This window comes from Paroedura picta, chromosome 4 (genome assembly GCF_049243985.1).
Source record: "Paroedura picta isolate Pp20150507F chromosome 4, Ppicta_v3.0, whole genome shotgun sequence".
Taxonomy (NCBI): Eukaryota; Metazoa; Chordata; class Lepidosauria; order Squamata; family Gekkonidae; genus Paroedura; species Paroedura picta.
The window spans coordinates 25,761,215-25,774,929 of record NC_135372.1 but is presented as its reverse complement, the minus strand read 5'-3'; the positions used below and the strand labels follow the sequence as shown (position 1 = coordinate 25,774,929).

The 13,715-nt window shown below is 51.0% G+C and overlaps 1 protein-coding gene across 2 annotated transcripts in view; it reads right to left on the bottom strand.

Annotated features, from left to right (window-relative positions):
• Window positions 1–13,198, bottom strand: part of NCAN (neurocan) — a 93,631-nt gene extending 80,433 nt beyond the window's left edge. The window contains exon 1 of one of the 2 annotated variants that reach the window (XM_077332006.1): window positions 12,742–13,198. In XM_077332006.1, coding sequence (XP_077188121.1) covers window positions 12,742–12,773 — 32 coding nt within the window. In that variant the 5' untranslated portion in view covers window positions 12,774–13,198. Of the gene's footprint in view, window positions 1–12,189; window positions 12,336–12,741 lie in introns of those variants that run through there. The other variant, XM_077332007.1, reaches the window with a different exon arrangement.
• Between the last annotated feature and the right edge of the window lie 517 nt (window positions 13,199–13,715).

Here is a 13,715-nt window from a genome sequence, read left to right as displayed (position 1 = left end):
CTGGACAGGGTGGGAGGGAACCCGTGGACCTCTGCCGGATAGGGCCAAAATTCAGGTGCAAATCGATTTCTTCTTCTGCCTCATTTGGGTAGCGATACCCCCATGCCCACCCCCACGGGCTCCTAAGACACTCCTGCATGGGGGGAGGGGAAGAATTAAAACAAGGAAAACTGTAGATGTGAAGACAAATCCTGAAGCCTTCAGGATTTGGCGGTCCCCACAGCTGCAGGCCAGACCCAAATGACTCATAAACCAGGCGTGGTTGTTCCGAGGTAGACTTCCACTAAACATGGGGGCTCCAAGTAGCTCTCATCCCTGTTTGGAGGTGACTGTGGCATTGTGCCCTGCTCAGATATACCCCCAAATTCCTCCAGCCCGCTGCAAGAGGAGCTGCTGCAGAGCAGCAAGGGTGGATTGGCCCAGGGACTTTCGGGGAATGTTCCCACTGGGACGCTACCGTGGTCAGCTGGCATGGCCAAGCAAGCCAAGTTATGCGGGGGGTAGGGATGTCAATCTCCAGGGCGGACCTGGGGATAACCCCTGGACTTACAAGACAGAGATCAGTTCCCCTGGAGAAAACCAATGCTTTGGAGGGTGGGTTCTACAGCACGGTACTCCAGTTGAGGTCCCTGTTGTCCCCACACTCCCCCCCCCAAAATGCCTAGGAGTTTCCTATCCTGGATCTGCAGACCTGCCCCCTTCCCATCCCCTGCTGTGGCCAGTCGGGACCTGGCAACCCTTGCTTTAGTGGTTAAGGGGAGGGGGTGGCTTCTAATCTGGAGAGCCAAGTTTGATTCCCTGCCCGTCCTCCACCTGCAGCCAGCTGGGTGACCTTGGGCTAGTCACAGTCCTGTTAGATCTGTTCTCACTGAGCCCTTTTTTCAGAGCTCTTTCAGCCGTACCCACCTCCCAGGGTGCCAGTCGTGGGGAGAGGAAGCGAAGGTATTTTGTGAGTCCTTCGGGCAGTAGAAAGTGGGATTTAAAAACCAACTCCTCCTAGCTGGGAGCACTTGTCTTGGACGCCTACAGGCAGCAGCTATAGGGCTATGAATTCGGGGCAATTCAATGCCCTGGTTGCTATTGCCACCTGCTAGGGGCCAAGCCCAAGGGTCAGACATGACTCGGTGCTTGCACAGGGGATACCTTTACCTTTACCTTAGGGGCCAAGCCATGCCTAGTGGCCCATGGTCTTCCCAGCGCTGTGAAGACCCCATGGCACCACTTGTGGTTTTAACACAACCCTGCCCAGGAGGAGCTGGGCCTTCACAGCTTTGGTTCCTCATATTGGTACACTGGACCCACCCTGAGGCTCCAACCTCACAGCTTCATGCATCAGAGCGGGGCCAATCTACAGCTGGGCAAAATCAACAACAGGCTTGTGGCTTGTGCCTTGTGGCTCTCGGTCCCAGAGAAGGAAAGCCGGGATGCCTCCCATCTCTCTGCAAAAGCTATGCAAATGCTGCTAGTCAAGGGGGCTTTTCTGCCTAGCAGAAAATGGCTTACCAACCGGCTTGGAAAAAGGATTAGGGGCCGTGGTGTGTACTGCTGTGTGTGGCTGGCGGCAAGCCAGATCCTGTTATGCGCTTCTCGCCCCGCACAGTGCATCATGATCACACTCAAGCTCTGCCCCCTTTCTTCCTGGGGGCTCCTGACTTCTAAAATCCAAACGCCTTGGAACGGTCCCGTTTGTCACTTGTACTGACTCCCTATTCAGGGGTGGCAAAACTGGACAGATCCTTATCCTGGGTGCTTGAGGCTAATCCTGCATTGAGCAGGGGGTGGGACTAGATGGCCTGTGTGGCCCCTTCCCACTCTAGGATTCTATGAGTCTCGTTCAGCAGGGGAATGGGCTGCCTCAGGAGGTGGGGAGCTCCCCTCACTGGCGGTCTTCAAGCAGCGGCTGGACAGATCCTTGAGGCTGATCCTGCATTGAGTAGGGGGCGGGACTAGATGGCCTGCATGGCCCCTTCCTACTCTAGGATTCGGTGATTCTATGAACTAGTCCAAGTTCACTTTACACATGAACCGCTTAGGGAATGGTGGAATATAAATGAAAAAATTAAATGAAATCAAAGCAGGGATGTGTACCTGGATAAATGTGGGAATCGATTCACACATTCAGCTGTACCTGTGTTGAAGGTGACAGGAGGATTACTCAACCCACATAAAAAGATAAACCAAGTGTGCGCTGTACATGCTTTGCACATATATTTGCTAACTCGCAGTGGGTCCTGGAGCTTTCCCCCAAATTAAAACCGATCTCCAGGCAACAGAGACCGGTTTCTCCAGAAAAAAAAAATCATTTCAGAACGCAGCTGGATTCAATCCATTAACACCTGAGACCTTAACAAGATTTCTGTGGGGGGCTTAGCTTTTGAGAGTTAAAACTCCCTCCATCAGATACTATGTCAGACCTTGAATGTTCAAAAGCTTACAGGACACCCAAATTTTCTCGGTGTCTATGATGGACTCAAATCTAACTGACCTCGAGAAAATGGTTGCTTTGCAGGGCGGCATTATTATTCCCCCACGGGGGTCTCACATATTCCCAACCCCCTCCCTTCTTCCACCCCCCAAATCTTCAGTTATTTCCCATGCCAGGTTTGGAAACCCTAGCATCCACTATAACTTGTCAACCGGCATACTGCAAGAGAGTGTAGTATTTTTAGCGGAACTCCCATAGGAGTTGCATTTTGCATGGCGAAGACCTCGGGTTCAGCTCTTGTCTTCTCTGATTAAAATAGCCAGAGGAGACTTTTCTTTGCCTGAGACCTTGGGCAAACAGGGCAAACTGAGCAAGTGGACTCGTATCTGAATACTAGTATCAAAGCCCATTTTAAGAATGGGCTTTGAAAGGTTTCCCTTCGGGCAGCAAAGCCCTCTAGCCGGCTCTATGAGGCGGCAAGAGGGCTTTGCAGCCCAAAGAGAAGGGAATCCTCCCCGCCCCCCGCCCCACAAGCGCTTCCCTTCAGCCCTCAAAGCCCTCTCACCGCCTCGCGTGTCCTGATTGGGCCCTGCCTTGGACCAGCCACGCCCACTCTCTGCCCACTTAGCCCTTAGCGCTTTATTTAGTAACAGCAAGCCTGCTGTTACAGATAGGGGCCCACATTAAGTGGATAATTGCTACATCACTGGCATTTCCATGCAGGAGGTGCTGAGATGGAGGGGATGGAGCATCTGCTTTACATGCAGAATGTCCAAGGTTCGACCCCTGACCGTTGCAGTTTAACAGATGGTAGGGGACGCAAAAAACCTCCATCCGAGATCCTTTAGGGCCACGGTCAGCCAGAGGAGACAAAACTGACTGGTCTGTCTCAGGAGAAGAGAGCATCATATGTTCAACAGTTGTGTAGAGATACACGCAACACAGCACCACCAGAAAATGGAAAGAGCTGGCAAAGATAATGTAGAAGAAGAGTTGGCTTTATACCCCTCTTTTCACTATTGTACTCTTTTGCTGCAACAGAGGAGAGGAAGTAGATTTTATCACAGCGAACCAGGAACCAGGATTCTGTATTTACCTTCCAGGAGGCAGGAAAATGGATTTCTCAAAGAGGAAGAGGAGGAGAACTGTTTTATTTATACACCACTTTTCAGTACACGGAGGAGTCAGAATTCTGAGTTCAATTTCTTACATATAGCCGATGGCAATTGCAAGCCACCCTGAAGGATTCACAAAGTGACTTCCCTTCCTCTACCCACAACAGACACCCTGCCAGGCAAGTGAAGCTCTCTGAAAGAAACTGCTCTATGAGAACAGCTCTGTGACTAACCCAAGGTCACCCAGCTGGCTGCATGGGGAGGAGAGAGGAATCAAACCCAGCTCTCCTGATTAGAAGCCAGGACACCAAGCTGCTGTCAAATGCAGCAAGGCCTTTGCTGACCCCTAATTCTGAGGTCTGAATAGGTGCCCTGATGTGGACAGCCCAGGCTAACTTCATCTAGTCAGACCTTGAAAGTTAAGTAGGGTCGGCCCTGGTTATCACTTGGATGGAAGGCTTAAAAAAGGAAATAGTTTACAAAGAGGGGATTGTGTGTTTTGCACGGAAGCGCCTGTATGTTCAAGGGGGCTTAGAGCCAGCTTGGCGTAAAGGTTAAGAGTGGCAGCTTCTAAACGAGAGAGCCAGATTTGATTCACCGCTCCTCCTCCACATGCAGCCAGCTGGGTGACCTTAGATTCGTCACAGCCCTGTTAGAGCTGCTCTTGAAGAGCAGTTCTCTGTCAGGGCTCTTTCAGCCCCACCGACCTCACAGAATGTGTGGAGGGGAAGGGAAGGTGATTGTGAGCTGCTTGGAGACTCCTTCAGGTAGTAAAAAGCGGGGTATAAAAACCAACTCTTCTTTTTCTTCCTCCTCCTCCCAAGTAAATGGGCCAATCCTCCTTCCTGTCTCAGTAGTAGGTCAAGATTTGCACTGCCAAGAAGGAGCCTGCTGCTTTCCAAAGTTCTGAATATTTTATGTCACCGGGGTGAGATCAGGATGTTTTAAAAAAGGAAAGAGTTGAAAACATTCCATGGATGAACTGGGCCAATTAGCCAACGACGGCCCAAACTGCAAAGGAAAGAGAGTTATGCTTTCAATTGCCACTGGCTGGATCGCTTCTTCCCCACCTTACCCTAATAATAATAATAACAACAACAATAATATTTAATTTCTATACTGCCCCTGCCCATATTGGCTTGTAGCAGTTCCCAGCTATAAAATCACATTCAATAAAATTGGTGGAGAGAGTAAAGCTACAATAAAATACCATCTAAACCCCACACTCCCTACCCCATGCCCTTCATGCCCTTTGCCAGCTCCCCGAAATGGTGGGGAGAGTGAGATGGAGATGGACAGAGAAGAAGAAGAAGAGTTGGTTCTTAAAGGTAAAGGGTCATGTCTGCCCCTTGGGGTGACGCCCTCTAGCGTTTTCATGGCAGACTCAATACGGAGTGGTTTGCCAGTGCCTTCCCCAGTCATTACCGTTTACCCCCCAGCAAGCTGGGTACTCATTTTACGGACCTTGGAAGGATGGAAGGCTGAGTCAACCTTGAGCCGGCTGCTGGGATCGAACTCCCAACCTCATGGTCAGAGCTTCAGACTGCATGTCAGCTGCTTACCACTCTGCGCCACAAGAGGATCATAAAGTTGGTTCTTATATGCTGCTTTTCTCTACCTGAAGGAGTCTCAAAGTGGCTTCCAATTGCCTTCCCTTTCCTCTCCCCACAACAGACACCCTGTGAGGGAGAGGAGGCTGAGAGAGCCCCGATATTACTGAAGAAGAAGAAGAAGGGTTCTCATATGCCGCTTTTTCTCTACCCGAAGGAGATTCAAAGTGGCTTACAGTGGCCTTCCCTTTCCTCTCCCCACAACAGACACCCTGTGAGGTGGGTGAGGCTGAGCAAGCCCTGATATTTCTGCTCGGTCAGAACAGTTTTATCAGTGCTGTGGCGAGCCCAAGGTCACCCAGCTGGCTGCATGTGGGGGAGTGGGGAATCGAACCCGGCTCACCAGATTAGAAGTCTGCAGTCCCAACCACTGTACCAGGAGGCCCATAAAACTTTGGACTGCGTGTGCAACAGACCGCCTTGTGGGCCAGGATTCCATCAGCTCCAGGCAGAAGTGTCCCCTGCAGACTGGCATGACTTCCGTCCCAAGACCAGACCTTTTGGGCCGGAAATGCTGGACTCTGGCCATCAGGCAGATAACATAGTCCAAGGAGAGTTTGGACCTGCAACGCCCCGGCTCAAGAAAGGCCCCTTTCTCCTGATCCCCTTCATTCCTCCTGGCCTCTTCAGGGAAGTTCTCCAGAAGTTCTAATCTCATTCATTCATTTGCTTTATTTCCCCCGGTTCCAGGCCTTAGTGACATCATTCCTGGGCACATATGGCAGCAAACTGGCAGCTTGGTAAGGGGGTGGGTTTTGGAGGGTGGGTGAGAGGGTGGGTGGGAGAGATCTTTATGGCATATTTTATTGATTTGTTATTGCATGTTGTCAGCCAAGGCACAGAAATCAAACAAACAAACATAACTCAATAAATAATAAATATTCCAGCTTTCAACCCAGCGGGGAGCCAAATTGCCTTACATCCTCCCTCCATTTCATCCTCACGATGGCTCTGTGAGGTAGGCCAGTCTGAGACCATGTGACTGGCCCTGGGTCACCTCGCACCAGTGGGGATTTGAACCTGGATCACCCAGAGCTTTGCCTAGGGGTTGCATGGGGGGGAGGGACCATTTGATAATGGTCTCTTAGCTACTGTTGTTGCAGGATACGGGGGCAAAATGTTTATTTTCTTAATTATTTTCATAGAGTCGGAAGAGACCTCCAGGGTCATCTAGTCCAACCCCCTGCAGAATGCAAGGAGACCCCAAAGGAGTCTCCCAAAGGAAACCCCATATTGCTTACAGTATTCTATTCTCCTCCAGTTTTATACTCACAACGACCCTGTTAGGTAGGCTAGGCCAGCTGAGAGTGTGTGAACGGTCAGAGGTCACCCAGTGAGTTTCCATGGTAAAGTGGGGAATTAAACCTGGGTCTCCTGGATCCTAGTCCAACAGTCTAACTGGTACACCACACTGTCTCTCTGGAAGCATGGCCTGTGGAGCTGTACCGAGATGTGGGAAGGGGGCTAAGGAGTCTCTCTAACATATTTTTATCCCACCCTTCTCACAAAGAGCTCGGGGAAGCACACGTAACCATCTCCTCCCTGTTTTTTATTCTTACAACGACCTTGCGAGGTAAGTTAAGCTGATATAAAGCCATTGGTCCAAATGCATCCAGTGAGCTTGGGGAAGCATGCATAGCATTCTGCTCCCCATTTCCATGCTTATAAGAACACTGCGAGGCAGGTTCGATGGACAGGAAGGGTTGGGTCCAAATGCCCCCAGTGAGTGAGGATTTGAATCCGGCTCTCCCGGTTCCAGTATTCCAACTACGACAGCTCCTCCTCCCTTCATTCAACCACCGGGAGGACTTCCTGACGGTTGTGCCCAACAAGTGGAATGGCACTGGAGTGCTTACGAGTCTTGAACAGAAAGGATCCACTGGATTCTGCTGGATCCAGGCCTGCTTTGGACAGGAGCTGTTCCAGATCCTTCCACTCTTGAGTTTGCATGCAGAAGGCCCCAGATCCAATCTCCAGCACTCCCAGTCAAAAGGAACCTTGTGTGGTTTTGGCCTTGGAGTGGACAGCCCAGCCTAGCCTGATCTTTTCACATCTCAGAAGCTAAGCAGGGTCAGCCCTGGAAAGCTTTTGGATGGGAGACCACTCAGGATGCCAGGGTCTCGCCACCACCGTTGTGGTCCCAGCTGAAGGGCAGTACTTGCTGAGTGTGGCTGTGCACCTGGGGTGCCAGCGGCTGAATGGGGATGGGGTGAGGAAGCAGAATCCGGCCATGGGAGTCTCCCTTGTCCTGTGGATGAGCCTTGACCTAATTGGACCAGGGCCTCACACTTTGGAGACCCAAAGTCAGCAGCAGGGGTCAGACACACCCACAGCTGGCTGAGGCATCGGAGAACCGCTGCTGTACCAAGCAGACTATTCCCAGCCGGATGGACCAAGATCCAGACACCAGAGAAGATGCAAGAACATAAGCAGAGCCCTCTTGGATCGGCCTGATTGTCCATCTAGTCCAGCATCCAGCCTTACGCAGTGGCCAACCGGTTTCTCTGGATAGCCGACAACAGGGTGGAGAGGCTGAAGTCTCCATAACTGCTGGCCAACCAGTTCCCCATGGCAGCCAACAGCTCCTAGGGCTGGTGTTAGCACCTGCGTTGTTGCCTGCTAGGCCCCCTCTCCCTCCCCGATATTGGGGGTCTTTTGGGCATGGGGATAGAGTTATTTATCACTTTCTTTGCTGTGGTTTTTCTGTATTGTATTGGTATGTCCTTTTCATGGGGATTTTAATGGGTTTTTAATGAGGACTTTGTGACCCACCACGAGCCATTGTATGAGAGTGGCAGGATAGATAGATAGATAGATAGACAGACAGACAGGCAGGCAGGCAGGCAGGCAGGCAGACAGTAGAATGAATGAACGAACGAACTAGCTAGTTGGGTAGCTAACTAACTAACTAACTAACTAACAACAGAGCACAGAGGCTGAGGTTTCCCCCACACATTGACTTCCAGCATGTTCTACTACCTACACCAACCAGCACTTAGGCTGCCTTGGGGGCAAATTGTCCCAGTCCCTTGAGCACCATCTCCTTTCAATAGTTTGTCGCCTGTTTATTTTGAGCAGCTTTTCTCAACTTTTTTAGCATTGAGAACCCCCTGAAACATTCTTCAGGCTTCGAGAAACCCCAGCAATGGCGCAATCATGCAGAATATGGCTGGGAAGCAGAGCCGTGGACACGCCCACCCAGGGCCCCTCCCCTTCTCACCCCTCCAGGCCCATCATTGGCCATTTGGGGAGGGGGCGGGACAGGTTGACATGACCATATCTGGTCATACCACCCGATAAACTCCCACCCATTCTGGAAACCCTTCCAGGGCCGTCGAGAAAACCCAGGGTTTCGTGAAACCCTGGTTGAGAGAGCCTAATTCAGAGCAATGAGGGCTGCCCCCTATTGGCACAGCCCCGCCGCTTCATCTGGATGGATCCACCCTACTGGAAGTCAGACAGAAAGAAGAGACAATTGCTGGAAATAGTCAGCACATACCCACACCCCGATAAAAACTAGTCCATCCCTCAAAGTGCATTTTTCTCCTTCTCCACTTCCTCCGAGGCCCAGCGATCTAGGCATCACATGGTTCTCTCTCTCACTCATCAGTACAACAATCCTGTGAGGTAGGCAAGGTGGAGAGAGTCCAACTGGTCTTTCTGATCCATTCCTTTGAAATGTGGTATCAAGAGAGAGTTTTATTGATATCATGGACAGCCTGGAAGGCAAATGGGTGGGTTCTAGATCAAAGCAAGCTAGAACTCTCCCTAGAACGGCCAAACTGTGGCTCTCTGGATGTCCATGGGCTACAATTCCCAAAAGGCCCAGGGGCTCATGGGAATTGTAGTCCACGGACATCCAAACAGTCACAAGTCGACCACCTCTGCCCTAGAAGGTAAAGTGGCCAAATTGAGGCTGTCATCTTTTGGTCAAATTATGAGAACACCAGAGTCACTGGAAAAGACAATTCATGCTACGAAAAGTGGAAAGCAGCAAGAACAGTGGAAGACCCAATTAAAGGAGGGGGAGCCCTGCCTTAGGAAGACTTGAGCATACCTGTGAAGAACATAACATTTGGATGACATTCATTCATAAAGTTGTCATAAGTCAGAAGCGACTTGCCGGCATGTAAGACACACACACACAAACACAAGTCAACTATATGGGCCAGAGCACCAGGCTGGGTCCTTCTCACTCACAATGAAGCTGGCCAACTGATGGTGTTTGGGTGTGGGCACAGGCTCAGACCCCCATCCGGCACCCCAAAAACCTAAAGGAAAGGAATCTCTGCGAAAGGGCCCAAGACAAGCTGATCTCATCTTCTGGAGACACCCTTGGTCCTTTCCCAAGGACGGAAGGGAGGTGCTGTTCATTTATTGTTCAATGTCCCACAGGACAACTACCATACCAGCTCAGAACAAAGGTCCACGCAGTCCCGCATCCTTTTCCAAAGAGTGGCCAGGAAACCCAGCAAGAGCCCATCTGGTTTCCACAGGCCTTCCCCCTCCGGTGCCCATTTCCAACAGCTATGGCCAGCAATGTCCATCCCTGACTCTGTCCATTCCTTTAAAAATGATTGTTATATTCTTAATTGATTTGTATACTGCCCTACCCAGGAAACCAGCTCCTGGCAGTTTAAAACTAATGGCGCTACCACCACACCTTGTGGCGAGAGAGTTCCACAAACCAGCAGTGCTTTCCCAAATCAAGACCTGCACCCATGGGCACCCATGGAGCTGCCTTATACAGCCTGTCACAGGCAGAGATTTTTCATTTCACCTACTGCCCAGTCTTTTCAACTGGTAAGGCCAGGGATTGAACCCATGACCTTCTACATGCCAAGCAGAGGCTCTGTAAACTGCTCTGAGCCTCCGGGAAGGGCAGTACATAGAATGAATGAATGAATGAATGAATGAATGAATGAATGAATGAATGAATGAATGAATGAATGAATGAATGAATGAATGAATGAATGAAAATCTATGGCCTCTCCCCAGGACTCAAGATATTGAAGGATAAGCCAAAATCAAATTAGACAAAACAACACTAAAACACACATCATATGCATGTGCCAGGTTTTCTTAAAGAGGAAAGAAGAAAGATAAAATTTAGTACTGAGTGCTGAAATCATAAACATCCTACCTACCTACCCACTGAAATCAGTGGTGATTATTTCTGAAAGCCGGAACAGGTCTCTAAAGAAACGGCATATCTTTTTTCTAAAAAATAACTATTGCCACTAATAAATTAATAACCAGAGCAGAGTCCCATTCCATATTTAGGCCCCGCCACACACACACACACACACATGCGCACACACTTAAAAACCTTCTGCAGGGCTTATTCGATCTGCTCAACAACATGAGCAATTTTCAGCTCTGCTTTGGTATTCATCCAGTGATGAATATAAGAGTATCTCTGGGCATGGGCAAAGTACAATCCCTTCACTGTCGAAAGCGAAGGAACGTGCTTGCAGGTAGAACGTATTTTCTCTGCCCACCCTGCCCCTGCCCGGAAATATGAAGCTGTATGAAGAACCATCGCAGAGCGAGAAGGTGGGACTGTAAAGGTATGTTTTTCTTGAAAAGCCAAAGAGCTACCGTAATCAGATACATTAAAAACAAGGAAACCCGGAACAGCCATCTAGGTAGCCAAAGGGGCGTAGAATTTGTGTCGCCTTTAAAACCGTCAGCTCCAGAAACTGGAGGGGTGGGGTTTAGGGTTAGATGATGTCCGGATCTTTTGAATGATCTCTCTTCGCTGGTCCAAAGAGATCAAATCTCTGCCGCTGCCCCTGCTCACACACCGGCCCCTGTTTCTTTGCCTGCCTCCCTCCTCCCAGGCTGCCTGTCGCAAAACATGTATTGACAGCCGGGTGCTAACCCATCCAATTAATTATCGCCCTCCTGCCAGTGTGTGCCCGTTCCCTGGCATGCCATCATACTGTAAAGAGGCTGTCCAAACTGGGACTTTTTAAAGGATGGGGGCTGCACAGATGGGGGGGGGGTTAGTCCTTCATGACCAGGGTTTGCTAAACTTGGAAGCAGGATTGCCCCCACCCAAAGAAGGTTTTTCCTTCCTTTGCCATCTCCTATCTAAACGAATGCTTAATATGCCTCCCCTCCCCTGGCCAAATTATTGCCATCAGTGGGCACGATATTTGGGCAGCCAACAAGAAGAGGAGATTCTCCCCTGCCCCAAAGCGTAGAGACGCGGGGGAACCCGAAGAAGGCTTGTATTCTTTTAAGACCCCACCTGAGGACACAAGAGGAGAGGGGCAAACCCTTGTGCAGGGAAGGGCAGGCAGCTTTCCCCCCCCCCCGATGACAGCCTCCCCCATACTTATATGCAGGCTCCCATCTGTGCAAGATACCCCCAGCCACCCAGAGGGGCTACGACAATAAGCCAAGGGCCGCTGCTAGCTATTCATTTCTGAGTCAATGGAAGCAGAAGCCAGAATATGTGGATTTTTTGCATGCCCCTCTTCTGATATCGCCTGTCAACAGCTGAGACGTTCTCTAATGGGGGTCCTTTCCTCGCTTTCCTCCTTTTATTGCCCCCCCCCAAATTTCAGAAGGGGCCTCTTTCCCTCCCCCCTTTCTCCTGCCACCCTCCCATTTCTTGATCCTCGATAATTCCTTATTTTTCCTCTCTTCCTGTCACCCCTCTTTCTTCAGAATTTGCTCAACAAAGGTGGGGGGGGATACAATTTTTTTAAAATCATGACTCCAAGACTAAGGACCCCCCTTTCTTTTCAAAGGCGGCTTTCTCACACAGAGCACCCCCCCTCCAACCAGTCATCTGGAAGCAGTCCTTTTCTCTCTTGACCCCAGTCTCCAGAGCTAACATCATGCCAACCCCCCGAAATCCTGATTTAGGGGCACGGGAAGTGACCATCTCTCTTGCCTTTTCTCAATGGGTTCCCCCCCCTCCCAACCGAGTCTTCTGTCTTTCTCTCTCTCTGCCGCTGCAGTTCGGGGAGGAAAGGACAGCAACCCCCCTCAATAAACCTCACCCAAGCCCATGAATGAGACCTACCCTTTTCTTCATCCGCGAAAGAATTTCGGCTCCTTTCTCTCCTCCAGGTGCTGGTCAATTTCCAAGAGGTGAAACTGACAAACCCACTTGGCGCTGGCATAAGAAATCTCTCTCTCTCTCTCTCTCTCTCTCTCTCTCTCTCTCTCTCTCTGCCCCACTCCCCCGCCCCCCAAATTTCCATCGCTTCAATAGAGGGGTGGATTCTCCCTCTCCTTCTCACCCCCCCCCCCTTTCCCCTCCTCTCTTTCTGTGCCGTCAGTTTGGTCCACCCTGCGAACAAAGACTCTTTTCTGGATCCAGAATGTCCCCAGGACCGATCCGGAAAAAGAAGGCGGCGAAGGAAGAAGAAGGATGCTGATATAGATTATATACAATTACAGATTTTAGATCTTTAATATTTATGTCATGCAAAAAAGAGGGTTCTATACCGAGGAAATCGCGGCACGGAGGGGAAAGGACTGAGGGAGGGAGATTTTTGTGCCCTAACAAGTTGGGAGAGGATAAAAAAAAAACCCTCAAAAACGCCAACGGGAGAGCGCGACATTTCCTTACCTGTGTACCTGTTCAGGTCTCCTGCAATGCATCGCATCTCCCAGAGAGAACCAAGGAAGGAAAGGACGGGGGGGGGGGGGTCGGTCCGTCCTCCCGGCAGCTGCAAAGAGGGGGCAGTGCCGCCGGCTCCCGGGCGGAGGGCGATTTTTCAAAGGTGGGTGGGGGCGATCGAGCCACTCAGAGGGGGCTGAGCCCCTTCCGCGGCATCCCTCGGCCAAGCAGCCAATCCCTGGTGGGAAGCCGCGGGCAACAAAAGGGGCGCAAGCCCCCGATCAGCCTGGAGGGTGGGGGGAAGCTGCGGGGAAACTGGCCGACACCCCCTCCCCGTGCGCTGCTCGTCCATGGGGCGGGGTACGCGGAAGCAAAGGAAGCCCCTCGCCCGCCTCCACCTGCACGCCCGGGCGAGACCGCGGGAAGCAGGGGCGCCAAACTGCAGCGCATAGCAAAGCACGGCAGCAGGGGAGGAGGGGGTTGGGGGGGGAGAAGGAGTCAGGTGCGCATGCGCGTCTGCTCACCCCCCCCCCCCGCACTGTAAAACTATTGAACAAGGGGTGATCCTGTGGCCCCATCTCCCCCCCTCACACACACACACTCAAAGGGGATTTGAGCAATAAAGTTTCTTAGCCACTTAGGCTCCTGGGTAAACCTCTCCTTTTAGAATATAAGGTCCGAGTAGGGTTACGGGTCACTGCACCTGGCTCAAACAAACGGTGTTCTCAAAATCCAGGGCGATTACCTCTGCTCCCCAAAGCAGAGACTTGGCCCATGCACATGTGTATCTGCTGTAACTCGCCTCGAGCCCCTGGGAAGAGGCGAGTAACAAATTAAATAAATTAATAATACAGAATTCCTTTTAGGTTTTCTCCTCTCCCCCCTTACACACACACACACACACACAATCCGGGGGCTAGAACCAATGGCCTATCCAGAATTTTTTTGGGGGGGGGGAAGTGGGGGAAGTACTGTGATTGCCA